This window comes from Perna viridis, chromosome 3, assembly GCF_037379345.1.
Source record: "Perna viridis isolate PV_CMFRI_1.1 ecotype Kerala chromosome 3, ASM3737934v1, whole genome shotgun sequence".
Taxonomy (NCBI): Eukaryota; Metazoa; Mollusca; class Bivalvia; order Mytilida; family Mytilidae; genus Perna; species Perna viridis.
Genome location: NC_142447.1, coordinates 21,879,346 through 21,897,598, shown reverse-complemented (window position 1 = coordinate 21,897,598; position 18,253 = coordinate 21,879,346). Strand labels below are relative to the sequence as shown.

Here is an 18,253-nt window from a genome sequence, read left to right as displayed (position 1 = left end):
CATTATCATGTCACCCATGCTACTGGTGTCTTGCATCCATCAGCTAAAATCACATACTAATGGGGGTTTAAAATCCAGTAAAAAAGGAAAATAGAACAGGAGCACCTTCCCTGCAAGAGAAACAATATTCTACCACGAGTTGAGAAGTGCAGTTTAACCCGTCTTTCCCAAACCTTGAAAAAACCAAAGACCTGTCTAAACCATGTTGTAATTTGAAATTGCATTCATTGAAAGTCATCTGGGCAAGACGAGGGTTATTGTCCTGTGATTCCATCCATTCTCCCTTGGCAGTCCACCAGGGATGAAAGGAAAACAGGTGCAGAACCATTGCCCTTGGCTAGGGAAGATGACTGAAAATCATCCTAACCTGCACAAATACTTTAGCACAGTTCTCTGTAAGAACCATGCAGTTCTATTTGAAAAGTTGGCAAATACAATGTCATGGATTTCTTCAAAAGTTTCAAATGGGTTTATTTTAGACAGGTTTTGTTGTTTAAAAATTCCTAAAGCTTGAATAATTTTGATGTATAATGGTGAGGGAGCAACAGCTAGGTACCATAGAAACAAGATATACAAACACTTAAGTATACGAAGATAAAATTTTTTATTTGTCGTTACATTTGAAAAAAAAAAGAATTAAGTAAGATCTATAATACAATGGTTTCCCATAATAAAATTTTTGTTGTAATGCTCTGTTTTGTTCACAACAACTTCTAAAAAACTGACGTACACTTTATCACATTAAAAGTTGGAGGAAAAACAACAATATCATACAAGGGGCATAACTCTTTAAATATGTACAAGTATGGAAATTCTTAACAAATATACAAAAATAATGGAATTCATCACAACAAGAAATAGATCAATAAGTTTAAAGAAACAAACAAGATATATATACCAAGAAAACAACCATTCATTTGACCAGAATGATTGTGGGTTATCTCCCTTTAATAGCCACTGAATCAACATGAAATACTGACATAAAGAACTATAACAAGTGAAATGTTACATGAAAACATGTCACATTAAAATAAATAATTACTTTAAAATTATTATTAATTCCTTTAGTTATGTGCTAAAAGCATTAGAATATCAGTCATTCTGCTTAAACACAAAAAATACTGCTGAATATTAAAGCAAAAAAAATACAAGAAACAAGAAATACACTGATAAAATTATCAAAGAGTTTTTTTTTCAAATCACACTTGTATATCTTTTGTGAAATAAATAAATGGATGATTTTGGTTGTTAACTAGTTAGTTAAAATCTATCATACAATGGACTAAAAGTCAAATCTGGTTTGGGTCAAATACCTAAGGTTTAAAAGAAAAGTTACTGACTTTACTTGTTAGCATGGAAAACATTATGCTGGTTTTTCGGTTTTGAACTTGGTATGTTTAAAAAATGTCATTTATAAAAATCATCAATACTTAAAATATGAGAATAATTGTCAGTTTGAGGTCAAAGGTTAAGGATATTCTACATATTACCATTGACCCCTATCAAAAATTGCATTTCTTGCAATACAAATCCTTACTTTGTTTTTAATGTGACATAAGTAGATTTATTGGATTTGGCAATTTGTAACCAAAATTTTCTGTTGTTGGAAATTAGTGCTTGATGTCCATGTGCTACAAAACAAGAGAAAAGACTGAAATTGTTTATGGCTTCCCAAGTACCTGTGTTTGATTTTAAATTAGCAGGGAATAAAAGAATAATGCGCCTGAAATATTACAAAGCTAGTTGCAACTACATAGCAATGTGAACCCTTAAAGAACTGTTGCAAAGAAATAAGTGAAAACAGAACAAAAGTTTTTAAGCTTAACACATGTTTCAGCTGCCAAACAGGGCTTTTAATAGATTCTTACAGTAATAACACAACACATTCATAAACAATTTCCATCTTCAAAATGGCAACTATACATCAACATAATTATGTAAAAGGAGGTTTAGAATGTCTTTTTTTTTTTTAAATACTTAAAATCTGCTGTGAAGAAGCACATGTTACACCCTCCCCCTTTTTGTTTAAAGTCCCATAAATCTTCAGGAAGAAATCCAAAACCCTTGAAGAAGGGGAGAAAGCTTGATAAATATTGTACCATAGAAATATTAGTCCCCTAAATCTCATTTAAGTTTTTGTATCAGGTGTGAATGTAGACAGATGGACAGTGTAATACCATAATACATATAACAAAAGACATACATGTAACATACGTGTATATATATATATATATATATATAAATGATTAATTTCCAGATTACTTTTTTTACTTTGAAACTTTAACAGCTGTAACAGTCAAATTCAACTGAATTGAAAATACAGTTATAGCACAATTTAAGCAATGACAATATTTCTTAATTTAAATTAATTTAATTAAACCTTATACTGAAATGAACTTAAGTTTAATACTGAAATATGACACAGCACAGTTTTTATGATATATTGACTTATAAAACATGTTTTTATTATATTTTCTGAATCAAGGGTAGGTTAAAACAGGCAATTTAACAATGGTCCCACTTGTAACAATTTTATACAATATTTTAACTGCAAAACTATCCTGTCAATGAAAGGTTTGAAGAGCTACTGTAGGACTTGTAAGTCTTGTTACACAAAGCTATGACTTCACAAGAATGTGTCCCCAACTCCCTTTTAAAGACGCAGACCTAGGGTAAGGGACACAATTCTTACAAATCATTGGAATATTTGTATTCAACATTTTACATCAATCTCATGTAAGCATCAAAGTAACTTGGACTGATTTCATCCTGTTTCAAATGAAAGCTTGATAGGGTTTGGTGAAATTGAACATGATACAAACATACCACTGATTTCAAGAGTTATGTCCCCTACCAAGGTCTACCTCCTTAAAATTATACAAAATGTTTGTTTATAAGGTAAAGACAATAAAAACCTTTTATGCTAATATATAATTATAATCATACAAAGGTTAACTATTTCTACACTATAACAAGTTTTGTAATAACACAAAATAAATAATTATAACTTTGCATCACAATTAATGTACTGGGAAGTAGCACACTAAATACAGATTGATCTAGTCTGGCGACAAGAATAAAAATACAAATGTACTTACAATACACAGGTAATTGTTTACAAATGTTTATCATATGTTTGGGACCAACATGTAAAATGTGTTTAAGATCAGCATGTTTATCATTTGTATAGGAACATGTTTATCATACAGTCCTTGAACCGATCCATGCAACAATTTGATGGATCGATGACCGGTGACTAATCTGATTGCAGTTTTGTTATGTAAATTGATGTAAGATCTGTTTTAAATAATATGAAAGTACAAATTGAGGTTTAAATCTATTACTTTATATAAATATGTGTAAAATTGACAAAGAAAACAACAAAAACCGTAAAATATATTGACTGTTCTGTGCTCACGTGATGCGATCACCAGTTAAATGGATCGGTTTGATGGATCAATAACTGACCGGAAACTGATCGGTGATCAAGAACCGATCGCAATTTTTGTTGCACAGATCGGTTCAGGTACTGTATGTTTGGGACTAACATGTAAAACATGTTTCGGACAAATGAATTAATTCATGAAAAGGATATGTCCATAAAAATTGGATGGTGATATTTTTCCATTACACTTCATGTATGAAAAGATTATGGTTTTGAAAGGATTTTAAAAATACACCTTTCATGTGTTTTATCAATCAGAACTACTCAGTCTTTCTTTTATCACTGAAGAAAACTTTGTATGCAGTACGTGGAAGAATTGGTCTAAAATTTGTCTCATTAAGTTCTAATTGATCTGGTTGAATTTTTTACCATTACTTTTTTGTGTCATGTGGTGAATTAAACTACTTTGATCACTGTATCGCAACATTCAAGCAAATAATTATTTCAAGAAGAATTTCTTCTTTCTACATCTGATGTGTTTTTTTTCAGGTGATAGGTGTTTTATATACATGTACATATTTCCATATTGGTCCTAAACATACATTTCTAGTTTTTATTCATATTTTGCATTTTTTCCTGTATACAGGTCTTCAAAAAAGTGTTTTAAAAAGCTATGAAACAGAATGACCTTAAAAAGTATGTATTGACATAAATGAAGTTTTTTTTTACCTACACATTTGCTTTTAATTTCCAACTATTTTCTCTCTAATAGTACTGGTATCTAGTTTAAGCCTTTGTCTATGATGAATGGAGCAATATCTGATTGTAACGGGTAATTTCTTGATCAAAGAGAATGTTCAAGACTTTCTATGACATATAAAAAGCCTTTGCCTCAAAAGTTTAAGGAGGTAGACCTAGGGTAAGGGACACAGCTCTTACAAATCATTTGAACGTTTGTATTTGGCATTTTACATCTATCTCATGTAAACATCAAAGTAACTTGGATTGATTTCATTCTGTTTCAAAGGAAAGTTTGATAGGCTTTGGTGAAATTGAATATAATACAAACATATCACTGATTTCAAGAGTAGTGTCTACCACCTTAAACAATCACTTCCTTACTAAATAAATCATTTATGTTTTACATCACTTCCGACGGAAAGTTTTTGAGCCATTCGTGTTTCAGAGCATCTTCAAATATAGGAAGTCGCTAATGCTCGGTATCTAATTCAATCATATCCACATGTTGCTAATGCTCTGTCCTTAATACAATCATATGAACATGTTTGTTTTTAACTTCCAATTTTCTCTCCTCTTATAGTAGCTTCCAATTAATATAAAAACAAAATTATTCCTACATCTCTGCGTTGAAAGGCATTTTGAAGTAATAAAAATACAATAGATTTTTTTAAGAAAGAAACGAATTTGTTCAGTCTTTTCATGAAATCATCTAACAAGACATAAAAAAAAAATATATAATAAATTTCATCTAAACCATATCCTGAATTAAGATTGGATTAAAAAAGAATATTCAAGATAAATAAAATATATGTAAACACACAAAGCAAACATAAATCTTAGGAGATCATTGTAGGATTTAGAATTGTAAACTTTCAAAAGGAAAAAGATTTGACTAGTGAAATGTGGCATATATCTATTAACACAAAGATAAATAAAATTAAAATAAAATGCATATAAATAAAATATTTTTAAAAAGAGACAGAATGTAAGACTTGGTACAAATAATGTCTTCTATCAACACAGACAGAATATAAATTATTCTAACTAGATCAAAGAATACATGTACAAAGATATCTTTCTATACTGAACCCCACATCGACTGTCAAAACTGTCCTGTTAAGACAGACACATGGTTTATACCCAGGTTCTTAATACTTATTTAAACTTATATGAATGGACTTAAAGTGTCTGGTTTAATCAAGGCCTAGACAAATAAAAGTTTAAGTAAATTCTATTTGATAAATAACAATATTAACATTTTTGTCTATGTAATCCATAACAAAAACTTCTCCCTGTCAAATGAGAGAAGTGTGCACAAATGAGAAGTTTTGCTAATTTACTCTAAATAAGGCCCTGGATATAGTCATGTTTTGGGTTTTAAGGGTTTGGTATACACAGATTTCATTGTACTTATCACATAAATCAACAATAAAAAACAGGCTTTGACTCCCAATGGAACTTCCACATGGTCTTTTGAAGAGAATCACCTGTATTCAAACCATGAGCAATAAAAGAATCTTAAATGTATTAGAAAATGCTATATTGGACCTTAATATCTTGAAGCCAGTGCTTTAAAATAAAAGTAAAAAAAGCTGCAAGAGCAAACTGAAAATTCACAGGGACAGTAAGCAACATTGTTTGTCAGGTGGCAGTTAAATACCAGAATTTTCCAAAGGCCAGTCAAAGTTATTTTCTTGGTTCTTAGGTCAATCTTCATCTTTTTGAGGGTATCTCAAAGCTCATATTCATGAACATGTTAATGAAATAAAAAAAAAAGCATCTCCCTCATCATTTACTTTTTGGTTTACGAACAATGCATAAAACACCCTCATCACCTATTGGGGACATTAAAAAAGGTAAAAACAAATGTCTCCCTCTCTTATTGGTTTCCATAAAAAATTGCCTGAAAACCAAGAAATGAACATTGAATGGCCTAATGCTTTAATTTTAAACTTTTCTTTACCATAGTTGGAAGTAGTATATTAACCAACAAAATGGGACATAACTATTTTAAAAAGAATTTGACCATGATATATCTTTCCTTTAGTCACACCTAAACAATAACTGCTTTTTAATTAATAGTATTTTTAAGGCAAAATACCATACAATGGTAAAATGCAGAATACATAACCAGTGGAATTGTTATTCATTTTCATGCCTAAAAATGTCAAAAATTACAAAAACAGGGGGAATGACCTTTTTCTTACGAACAGTACAGAAATTGTCAATAATCACCTTTAACAATACTGAAATGCACTCATTCAATGTGAAACAAACAAATTAACATTCACAACCAATTTAGTATCACAATTATTTTACATGGAAGTAGAAGGGCACATCAATAATACATTTCATAAAGAAGAAGAAAAAAACTGGCCTTAAATCAGTCTGATAGATTATGCAAAAAAATGCAAAAAATCAGAACATTTGTACAACACAATGCTTAATTACCATTTCGCTCATAAAATATGCTCAATCATGTCAAAGGCCTCAGATTTTTAAATTTAGGATGGACCTTTCTATATGATTTACTAGTAATCTAAGTAGCTGATGACAATATTCATAACTCAGTAAAAAACCCTGTGAAAATTTAGTTAAACTGTGAAATAGAAAATTATTGTAATGTTTTCTTCCTTGTGAGAAAAATGTAAATATGAGTGACCTAAAATCACATTCACTTTTATTTCTAAAAATTGAAAAAAAATAAAATCGCATTTTAAACTACATTGACAAAATTACAATAATTAATCCACACACTAATTTTCCCCTTTTACATATAAATATAATGTATATAAATAAATAAATCTGTTCCTGTTTTAATCATGAATAATAATAAAATAAAAGCCCTATTTTTTTTAAAATAGAGAGCAATGAAAAAAATTTAACTTTAGTATTGCACATATATGTAAATATTGCACTGTTTTAGTCAAATATAAAATTACACCTAGGTTTTATAAAAGAATCAGGTATTTTATTGCAATATACAAAACAAAAGATTTATGGATTGTGGTAAGGTTAAGTTTAAATATTCTCTAGCAAGACACCTCTACTATGGTTCAGAGGATCTCTACAGAGGTTACCACCTCATCCTCAGATATATGAAAGGTGCATTTAAAACACCTAATAACTTCTACATCTTTTAAAAATAAAACTAAAATTGTACTTTTCAAAATCTGACATGTAAATATTGCACAGTTTTGGTCAAATGTGAAATTAAACCAAGGTTTTACAAAATAATCTAAGGCTCAGAAGTTCTTTAAAGAGTATACCATCTAATCTCAAGAAATATGAAACAAGCAGTTACTTTCTTGTATTAAAACTACCTTAGGATTTCTACAAAATGTAAAAAAAATCTCTTAACTGTAATATTCAAAATCTGAAAATAACATCGGTTTTAACATGGTAGTAATAAAGATAAAATTTTCCCACATTTGAGGGTGTCCTGGCATAAAAAGACACATGTGCATCAATGTAACTTGATATATTTTTTTTCATACCATTCTGTATTTTTCAATTGAGAAATTTATGTTGTCTATTCTTGTGCAACTTCATATTTTTTTAAGCATTTTAAAAAAACAATAACATTTGTACTTTAATTTCATACTTAATAAAGTTAAATTATTCAGCTGTGCATTCATATATCTATCGGTACTAATAAGCACTAATGTCAACCACTCACTAAAACTTGTGGGAAAAAAACAGCCGAGAAGTAATATGTTTAATGTATACATCAACTTTCAGTATACATGTACACAGCCAAAAGTACCACACATGAAAATCATATGAGGAGCAATATATAATTATCACATGAATCAAGCATGATATGATTATCATATGTTTTAGTTTTCATATGATTCTTATTTTACATGATAATCATATGTTTTTTTTCAAAATCACATGATTATCATATGTTAGCAGACCAATATTCATATAAAAGAATCATATGATAATTATATGACTATCATATTAATATTGTATGATAATCATATGATTATCATATGAGTGAAGCAACATATGATTATCATATATGTAGCACTCTGGCTGTGTAGACCATAAATACAATAAAGCTGTAATAAAGATAACAATATGGTTTATTAAATATTATATAAATGTAATCTATGGTATATCTGTAAAAGGTATGGGTATTTTTTGTGGTTAAAGTCACAACACTGTAGGAACAGTACATAGAGAAAAATACTCTGAAGGGTAAGTCTATATAAGAGAATAAAATTCATAACCAGTAAAAAGAAAATCTGTACATATAGATTAAGATCTATATTTTCTTTTTGAATTGGATATTTTATAAAATCCTCAAAGATTCTCTTCTATAAAGTTCTTTTATCAACCATTATAAAACGATGAACAATTTGCAACCAGTCCTGGTCATATATAAAGAAATGCCACGATTGCTGATACTCAAGTATCGATTCAATGATATTCCATATTTGGTAAAGTCATCTGCAAAGCTGTACACAAGAAATGATTCAGCAACAATTTTGTGGTTCCTTCTTCCACTACGGTAAATACGCTGGATCAAAATGTCACAATTATCAATATAAATTCATAATCCATCAAAATTTTTCTGATGTTAAGAGTACATGTAATACTCCAATGATTTTAATAAATTTCCACAAAATGGAACACAATCATATATTCAAAACATTTGAATCCATCCTAGTATATCCTTCAAGAATATCAACTAGTTAGTGATTTGAAATGTAATACCACATTCCAAAAAAAAATCTAAATCTTCAAAGCATTGCCTCAAAATCACTACACCACAAATCTGACGGTATTTGACTTGAAGCTGTTGAACTGGTTCCTACCTAATGAGGAGTCTGTGGTCATGAGGGCTGTAGGGAAACAGTAGATAATCTTGATTGTTTTGGTTCTATTTCTAGCGAGTACTTGTATGTCTGATCATCGTCCAATAATCTGGCTGGATCTAATAAGTAATTGGTTACCTACGAAGCAAAAATAGAAACAAAAATTGAAACAAAAATTGATAAAATTTTATTTTCAATCATTCTTGTTGATGGTACTGTAAATTGGGATATTTTGATGTGGAGTTATTGTGACAGTTTTAATTTTAGTGCATTCAGACTGATAAGTGTTATGTTTTGGTGCATTCAGACTGATAAGTGTTATGTTTTGGTGCATTCAGACTGATAAGTGTTATGTTTTGGTACTTTCAGACTGATAAGTGTTATGTTTTGGTGCATTCAGAATGATAAGTGTTATGTTTTGGTGCTTTCAGACTGATAAGTGTTATGTTTTGGTGCATTCAGACTGATAAGTGTTATGTTTTGGTGCATTCAGACTGATAAGTGTTATGTTTTGGTGCATTCAGACTGATAAGTGTTATGTTTTGGTGCTTTCAGACTGATAAGTGTTATGTTTTGGTGCATTCAGACTGATATATTTTGGTGTTTAAGAGAGAAAATAAACAATCTTTTATTATACTTGGAGTTGCATGTGTTTTATCTTGGCACGATAAATTTTGGCACTTTCAGAAGAATCGCAAAATAAGCCAAAACAAAACTACAACCAAAACATTCCAATTTACAGTAATATTAGATATTATTGAAATGCTATGTTTACACTGATGTGTTACTATTATATTTGTATTATAATATGATGTGATGAGGAAATTTATATTTTAAATTTAAAATAAATTTTAAAGACACTGTAATATATAATTCAAGTTGATTAAAGTAGAAGTCAAGTAAAAACATACATGTATAAGACAAATAAAAAGCACATATTGCATCTAAAATAATGTATCTTTAAATTAAACTACTTCATGAGAATCAATGTTCATAATTATTGACAATTACAAAAGAAAACTTACAAAGAAAAGAGTAGTGCTAACTAGTCAAACAGAACATTTCCCTGTTTTTTTCCAACCTATTTATTTGTTTGTATGCAAATCTCTCGATTTAAATAATTGTTACAGCAAATAAAATCAACTGTAACACTTATCTAATTTAAATACCACGGGTGAAATAATGTGATAATTAAGTGTTCCCGACAAGACCGGGAAGTTATATATCGAATATGTAGGAACAGAAATAACACTGGAAAGAAATCAAGAAACAATGGCTTCAGCAGATCCAAATGAAGCAGCTCCGATTCCAGCCAAGTGCCAGTTTTGTGAGGAATCTCAAATATGCTGTATGTGTATTAACTGTGATTCATTCCTTCATTCTAAACAGAAATCCAACCAGGCACATCAGATAATTAATCTGAAGGATTGTGGGACTGAAGATGCTGCAGAGTCATATTGAAAGGTTGACCTTGACAATTTGACATGTACTGACCAGGAAGGTCAGAAATGTGTTTCATTTTGCCATGATTGTTTATTAGCAATCTGCTTCTTGTGTTCAAGGGAAACCCATCTAAATCATAAACTTCAAGAAATTACAACTGTGTACAAAGAAAATGTTTCACAAATGAAGGATTTGAAAAAGGAGTTGGAAAGCTATCTTTCCTTCTTGGAGAGTGAGGAAAAGAAACTTGAACAATTAGACACTAAAGTACAAAACCAGCACAGTAATATAAAGGAAAAGATTCTTAAAAGGACAAGGAACTGAAAGATGCTGTTACTGAATACACTAATAACTTGCTGAAAAAAGTGGATGCTGCGAATACACCAGCACAGGTCAAAGTTCAGGATGAGCTGAAAACTATCAAACAAACAAAAGAAAAGTTCCAAAAAGAAAAGGCAGAACTAGATAAAACTTTACATGCCAACCAAGCCTCTGATGTTCTCACAGCCAAGGGCAAAATAAATGCCAAGATCCCTGAGAAAAAGGTGGTTGACATAAAGGTTAATGACCCTAGGTTTATAGGTTTATGTACTGAATCAGACTGGTCAGCTCATTACCTGTAGTAAGGTGGAAGATCAGGGGATTAAATATCCATGCTCCCTTAGTATTGACACAAAAGGGTTACTATGGATTGGAAGAGGTGCTGAATTTAAATTTCAATGTAAAAAAAACAGGTGCAAAAGGAGGGGAGAGTAGTTAGGATGGACTGTAGGGGTAATGTTCTGTGGGTATACTCTGGGTGTGACATGGTTAACACAAATCAATCAAATTTTACTCCATATGGCATTGTAGTCACTGTAACAGATATGATTCTGGTGGCTCACTATAACAATCATGCAATACATGTACTGAATCAGACTGGTCAGCTCATTACCTGTAGTAAGGTGGAAGATCAGGGGATTAAATATCCATGCTCCCTTAGTATTGACACAAAAGGGTTACTATGGATTGGAAGAGGTGCTGAATTTAAATTTCAATTTAAAAAAACAGGTGCAAAAATAATACATGTTGTTGAACTATCAACTAAGCATGTGTAGTGTACTGTCAGATTAAAAGAAAAATATTTGGAGCTTAGCTTCTGAAATTTTTTATAAAGCAAAACCCTTGTAAAATTTTGAACTATTTTTCAAAAAAATATTTACTAGTGACAGTTAACCTGGTGATCACAGATACCTTTGCCATCCAATTTATTTAAACTGGACCAAAATTCAAAATGGCAAATACAATAGATACTATATAAATACTATAATTGAACTTGACCTGTATTTTATGTGCTAAAGTGTGAAAGAGTTTCCTTGATAATTAAGTTCTATAATTATCATTTGGATACTATATATATCTGCCAATCAGATCATTAAACAAAAAATATCATTGACAATGGTCTACCTTGGTTTTATCATCAACCAAACAGAAGACTGGGAATAACCAACCACTCAGAAGATTATGACTAATTTGACAATAAGTATACATACTCTAGGATGATGTTCTATTCTATATGGTGTCTGTTGGAACAGACGGATTTCTCGTATAACATGTGCAATCTGCAATTTAAAAAATATTTCTATTATAATTACTTATAAATAACTTTTGGTAAGAGAAAATCAAACAATAACTTCATTTTTTTCTTATCTTCACCCCAAGGTTAAAAAGTCACTGAATACATTCTGGTCAGTGGCTTTTGTATTTTTTCTAATTAAGGTGTTTTAGGAGTACTAATCAGTGGTTGGGTTATAAATTTATCAAATGGAGGAATTTATGAAAAAAATAGGAGGGGAAACATCGATTTTTACCTAGGGGTATAATTCATTTTCTGGTGACACAGGGGGTACATTGGATTCCTGTTAATCCCACAGCCTATTTGTTAGAAAAAAATATGCAATAAACAAAAATTATCATTTCAAGGGATTCCTAATATTTTCAATGTTTAACATGGACTTATATTTTTTTATCATGTCTAATAAGATTCCTGCCATAGTGTCAAGTCAAAAGAAAGAGGAAATATTGATGTTATAACGAAATTCTTCAGAAAACTAAGGTATTTCACTGGTGTCTTCAAGGAATACCAACATTTTGAAAATACCTATTCAAGGAATGCCAACATAAAAAATACAGCAGATGTTTTGATTAGTAATAATTTTCTTGATTACATGTAGATATTATATTCACAATAAAATCTTACATTGAAAATTGCAACATTATTACAATAAATGTACTTCATGAGTTTTTTTACGTAAAACAAATAAATATATACCAGTACATGCTATTAACGGCTTTTGCCGCAAAGTACAGCTTGTAATGTAATATAAAAATATATACAGAAAGCAAATATTTTTAGTGGTTACTAAAATGAAAGCATGTTAATAAAGTGTGTTACCTATTTAAGTACATTTTTGAGTAAATTTTGAAAAATATATATCTAATTAAGAGGAATTTTCTTATATTTGGTCTTATGTTATGCAAGTAAGAGGAATTTTTTACATGGCTAAAAAGGGGAATGTTTTTGTTCTTTGAGTTTCTATGTAATTAATAGGTATGGGATGAAGTTGAATCCACTGTATTAGTGTCAATGCTGATTTTTTTTAAACATATGAGAAATGAAACTTAAGTAATAAAGATTTATTGTCATAATAAAACTTGTTTTTTTTTTATTTATTACTAGATGTTGAAGGTGGGTGTTTTTAGTAAACAGAATGTTATCACCTTTGTTCTAACTAATTCAGCTAACAACAAACAAATTCAGACTTTGGTATTGATTGGGTTTCTTTTCAAAAAAGTATTTTGTAGTTTATGATTGAGTCAGCATTTCCATGAGAATCAAATAATTAAATCAACATACATCTTATTTTTTTTTCATAAGCAATACTGATCAAAAGTAAAAATGCTCAATTACCATTCTCATTTTGGAAAAGTTGATGAGATTCTCCTCAGTATAGTCTGGTGTTCCTTCTTCAATGAAGGAGAGATCTGTCAAGTACATCCCAAGGTAGGGGATACAAGGTGGGTCACATCTGAAACAAAAATAATGTCTGTTAACACAAAAACAACATATTCACATGGCAATAGGGACATAACTCTGATGAAAACATCCATTATACACTTTCCAATTGAAGATTTAACCAAAAACAGACAAACAAACAAACAAAAGGATAATGAAAGGATGTTCCTTTAAACTTGGTAAACTTTATACCAAAACCACTGTCTATATCAATCAAACCTTTCTTCATTGTACACCATGTAGACAAATGAACAGTTGAGTTGTGTATGAGATGGTTATATAAAAATTGCTACATGAATATAGTTGTAGAAGTTAAATTGACAAAATCACTTATATATACACCTGTGTAAAGCATCTCTCATGTTTTTAAATCTACCATCAGATGACACCAAGGTCTGTAATCTTTCTATCATCTGCTTTGTCTGAAAAAGAAAATTGCATCTTCCATGAAAATATAAATTGATTAGCAGATTATATATAAACTTGATTTATATTCAGCCTTAAAAAAATTACCATAAAAAAATTGACTCTATGACCTTGACCTTTGAACTTGAAAATCATTATGTTCTAGATATTGTAGGGTCTAAGAATAAGCCAAAGTCCAAAATTAGTTGCAGGATGTAGACTTTATTGCGTACAGCTAGGATGTAATGAATGGATTGACAATATATATCTGTTTGCTACTTCTTTATTGGCAAAAAGACAACAGAGATGACAGATATGTTTGACATTTACTTTGATTTCAAAAGAACCCTTACTATTGTTGAAAACAGGTTAATATCATCTAAAATATTCCAATGTCCACTTATCAGTTATTTTATGGAATATTTAATTCAAGTAGTTAAATCTTATACGCAGGAGTGACAAATGGAGAATACAATAAAGGTTTATTATAAAAATAGATTCAATTTTGTCTTCAGCTTTTTGTCCATTTTTTCTTTAACACCACATTCAATACCTTATAAAAGCTGACAGCTAGTATTAGAACACCTTGCTTTCATCAAAGTTCATGTTCTTCTAAATTTTAGACCTGACCTGCTTTGTATTGAATCAAGCATTTGTCTGTATAATACAGGATTCTAAAAAAATGCACCAGATTTTCTTTCCAATAGTAACAGATGACCGACCTGTTTAGACAGTTTCTCCCAAGTTTTCTTCAGTCTGTAGACAGAACTATTGACAAATGCTGCACAGATCTGTAGTACACCATTATAGTTGTGCATGCAGCGGCAGATATCAGCTATGGCGGCCCACTTCTCTATACAGGCTACACGATCCATCAGGTTCGATCGGCTTACTATCTCTGACACAACCAATCGACTGACCTATAAACATTCATAAAAATGATGATTATTACAAACACAAACAGGAAGTTTGGGTTAATTTCTAATTATCATTTGAACTAATCTGGCTGTTACTATAGATGAAACTCATAATTTTTAACTAGGTAAATATGACTTATCTCCCTTACAATAGTTTTCTATAATAATTTCTTTGTAAGGTTAGTATTAAAACATTTTTTTGAGTCCTAATTAAAGTATTGGTGATTGGTGAAATTTTTCTATTGCAGATAAAGGAATCTACTCTATTTAATGGTATAATGTATGTATGCTTCAAAAACAATATAACGAGAATGGATATGGTTAATATGTCAAAGACACAAAAACTCCATCAGATTAGCTCAAAGTAAACCCATGGGTCTTCAATGAACGAGGAAACCCTCCAAACACAGGGCAGGCTGCAATTGACCCCAATACAACATTAAACACAAGTACAGTGAAATAGTTGCCCTTAAAGGCTCCAACAACATAAATGTAAATTGAAAGCATAATTAGAATTTTTGTTATTAGGCATTGTTAATATACTGATAACTAAATATGATGATGTAACTAAATGAAAGAAACAAGAATTGTTACCGAGTTTCTTCAGTAACAGCCCTAACTGGAAACATGAAAAACCCTTATGTAGAATCATCACTCTTTAAAGGCTCCTGAGAACAATTATCTCCCCCTACACAACATCTTAACACACTGACATACCTCCAGTTAAGTTTCATAACAATTCCAAAACACAATTTTGAAGTTTCATTTACAAGGTACATGAACAGACAGACTGTGATTCCTTTACCCTAAAACTTTGTTTACAGAGGTTTAATTAGTTTGCCTATTATATATTATGCATCAATGGAGAAAAAAGTGGATATAAACTTACTTCGTTGAATCTTTTACTGACTAGAAGTACATGTGGAGCCTTGTGAGCTTTTGAGGGCTTCATCCAGGCCTGGCCTAGCAGCTCCCTACAAATGTTATTAAATGTTAAAGCTATACTGGAAAATTTACAACATATGTTTTCATATATTTTAAAACATGTGGAAACATATGTTTAGGGCCAGTGTGGTAAAAATGTGTATTTTGTGTTATTAAAAATAGATGAAATCATATGTTTTCAAAAATCATATGAAAACCATACTCTTTTCATATGTGAAATCCTATTGAAAACATATAAATGTGATTTTTATTTACTGTGAAAGTACTATTATTTGTAGGGGTACCAATTTTCGTGGTTTTTGTGGGTAGACCAAAACCACAAAATTTTATTCCCAACAAAAGAAGATTTACATTGATGTGTATCCTGAAAATCTTAAAAAAAACATGAATTCAAGAGTTCATGAACTTGTGTTTCTTCTCTGTAATCCACGAAAATTGATATCTACGAATTAAAGTACTTTCAAAGTAATTGTTTTTCACCGATTAACTGGTTAGTCAGAAACATGTTTTTCAGGTGCTTTCAAAACACATGAAGAACAGACCGGTATGTTGCATATTTTTTTTATACAAAGTATCCGTATGAAAACATTGAATTATTTAGAGATTAAAATGGTATGTGAAATTTCGACATATTTAATTGTTCAAAAAGTTAAACAAGAACAAAAGGATAAGACAAAATTAAGTTTCCAAAGTAATACAAAGTTTTTTATGTAATAATGTAAAGAAGTGAATAAAAAATAATCCATAAAGAAAAGAAAATGATGTACAGTGAATTCTGAAATAATTTTTGATATTCTGAAGCTTGGTTTTAAAAGCAATACACTTTAAAAACTTTAAACTTGATTGTTCTTATCAATTAAGAGGCTGTCCATGTAAAAATCAGGCAGATCCTATGATATAGTTGGCACATGGTATATTTTATTCCACTGAATTTTGTGTTCCAATGTAATGTATATATCATATGTATGTCAAATAGTAAAAAGGTTTTTTTAATGTGACAATGGATGGCTTGGAAAACTATTCGAAAGTTCCCTAGCTTATAAACCAACCAAATTTTGCACAGAAATAAGGAGTTATCTCCCCTTTTCAATGAATTTCATTGATTTCTAAGTATTTTTTTCTCTCTTTAACTGTTGCATTCAATCAAAAACCAAACTTTGAGAAAGGATGCATTTATAATATGACATGGATGAATTTTTTTTTTAAACAAAATTTGTCATGCTCAACCCACTGCCTTGGTTTGTGCATGGACAGCCTCTTAAAGAGTTGAACTTAATACAACAAAAATTAAGATCATATTCCTCTTTTGAAATATCTGAACTGCAATAAAATGTATGCTGTAATTTCAGGTTTTTTCAATGCACAGTTTACTAGTACTTACTCGCTCCTAATACTAATAAATATTTTATGATCTAAGTAGGTCAATTGCTCAGCTATATCTAATGCTGATAAGGTATCAAAAGTATCCTTTGATGACACCTAAAAAGGAAAAAGCAAATTATAGACATAAACTTCATCAAACAAGATGAAAACATTACATTTAGAACAACTAAACAAGTTTGTCACTAAATAGTAACCTGCACTAAAGCACATAATGACACAGGCATAAATTGTTCACAAGAAATTCCTGTGAATCAAGCTTCATATGAACTTCATATGAACTTAACAACAAATCTGTGATTTTCATGTGAAACTAAGGGTGTTTGCTGCTCGTGTCCAGTTATTTTTGTCTGACTTTAGGGCTCATCTGGTTTTATCCATTTCAAAGCATAAATATTTTTTGCCCAGGGACCCCCACTTTTCTTTTCATAATTTCATTAAACCTTCAAATGTTATTTGGGAAGTTTTTATGAAATCCTTGTTATTTCTTCACTGTAACTACTAAGACAAAACCTATGAAAAATCAAGAGAAATCCTTTTCCTGCCAAAATTTTAAATGCTTATATCTCAAAAAAGAGCACAATGACCCCTATATTTCTTCTTCTACTTTCATTCTAGCATGAAAGATCATAAAAGATTTCACAACCCTTTGAAATCCTTGTTGTTCTTAAATAGAGCAATGAACATCCTTGACACAAATTTAATGTGAATGTTCGATTCACCTGAATTTAACATGAATTCTGTTGCACATTTTATTCGCTCAATTCTGGTGAAAATCATGTGAAATAAATTTGCCTTTGTAGATTGATGAATTGATTGTAGTATTACATCTTACGGCAGGTATTTCAGGATAAAAACTTCGATTAATGAAACTGAGCCTGCTTTATACAAGTCTAAAACACTGGGCAATTATTTTTTATTTTCTAGCTTACAGAAACAACAACCCATAGGTAGGCATGTTAACCCACACAAATTATTCCGACTCTGACCAGTGATCACTCCATTTCCTACAAACATTGATGAAGTGTCACACTTAAACCATACGAGTCACAAAACTGTAAAATCAAAAATCTGATAGGACAAAAACAAAAGATAATATGTGCAAATGTTCCTTAATTTGAGAGGTTTAAGTCAAGGAATCTAAAATTTGAAAATC

The 18,253-nt window shown here is 30.3% G+C and overlaps 2 protein-coding genes across 8 annotated transcripts in view; one reads left to right on the top strand and one right to left on the bottom strand.

Moving 5' to 3' along the window:
- Positions 1-585: 585 nt before the first annotated feature.
- Positions 586-18,253, bottom strand: part of LOC148621433 (ras-specific guanine nucleotide-releasing factor 2-like) — a 139,298-nt gene continuing 121,630 nt past the window's right edge. For all 7 annotated transcript variants that reach the window (XM_088575813.1, XM_088575812.1, XM_088575816.1 and 4 more), the window contains 7 exons: positions 17,099-17,196; positions 15,662-15,746; positions 14,578-14,775; positions 13,793-13,872; positions 13,346-13,463; positions 11,928-11,996; positions 586-9,090 (listed from right to left, as the gene is read on the bottom strand). In XM_088575813.1, coding sequence (XP_088431939.1) covers positions 8,971-9,090; positions 11,928-11,996; positions 13,346-13,463; positions 13,793-13,872; positions 14,578-14,775; positions 15,662-15,746; positions 17,099-17,196 — 768 coding nt within the window. In that variant the 3' untranslated portion in view covers positions 586-8,970. The remainder of the gene's footprint in view (positions 9,091-11,927; positions 11,997-13,345; positions 13,464-13,792; positions 13,873-14,577; positions 14,776-15,661; positions 15,747-17,098; positions 17,197-18,253) is intronic.
- On the top strand, positions 10,127-13,076 carry LOC148621436 (uncharacterized). Its single transcript, XM_088573846.1, has 3 exons — positions 10,127-10,410; positions 10,707-10,955; positions 11,130-13,076. Exons 1-3 carry the CDS (start codon positions 10,225-10,227, stop codon positions 11,490-11,492), a joined length of 798 nt encoding a protein of 265 aa, XP_088429972.1. The 5' UTR covers positions 10,127-10,224; the 3' UTR covers positions 11,493-13,076.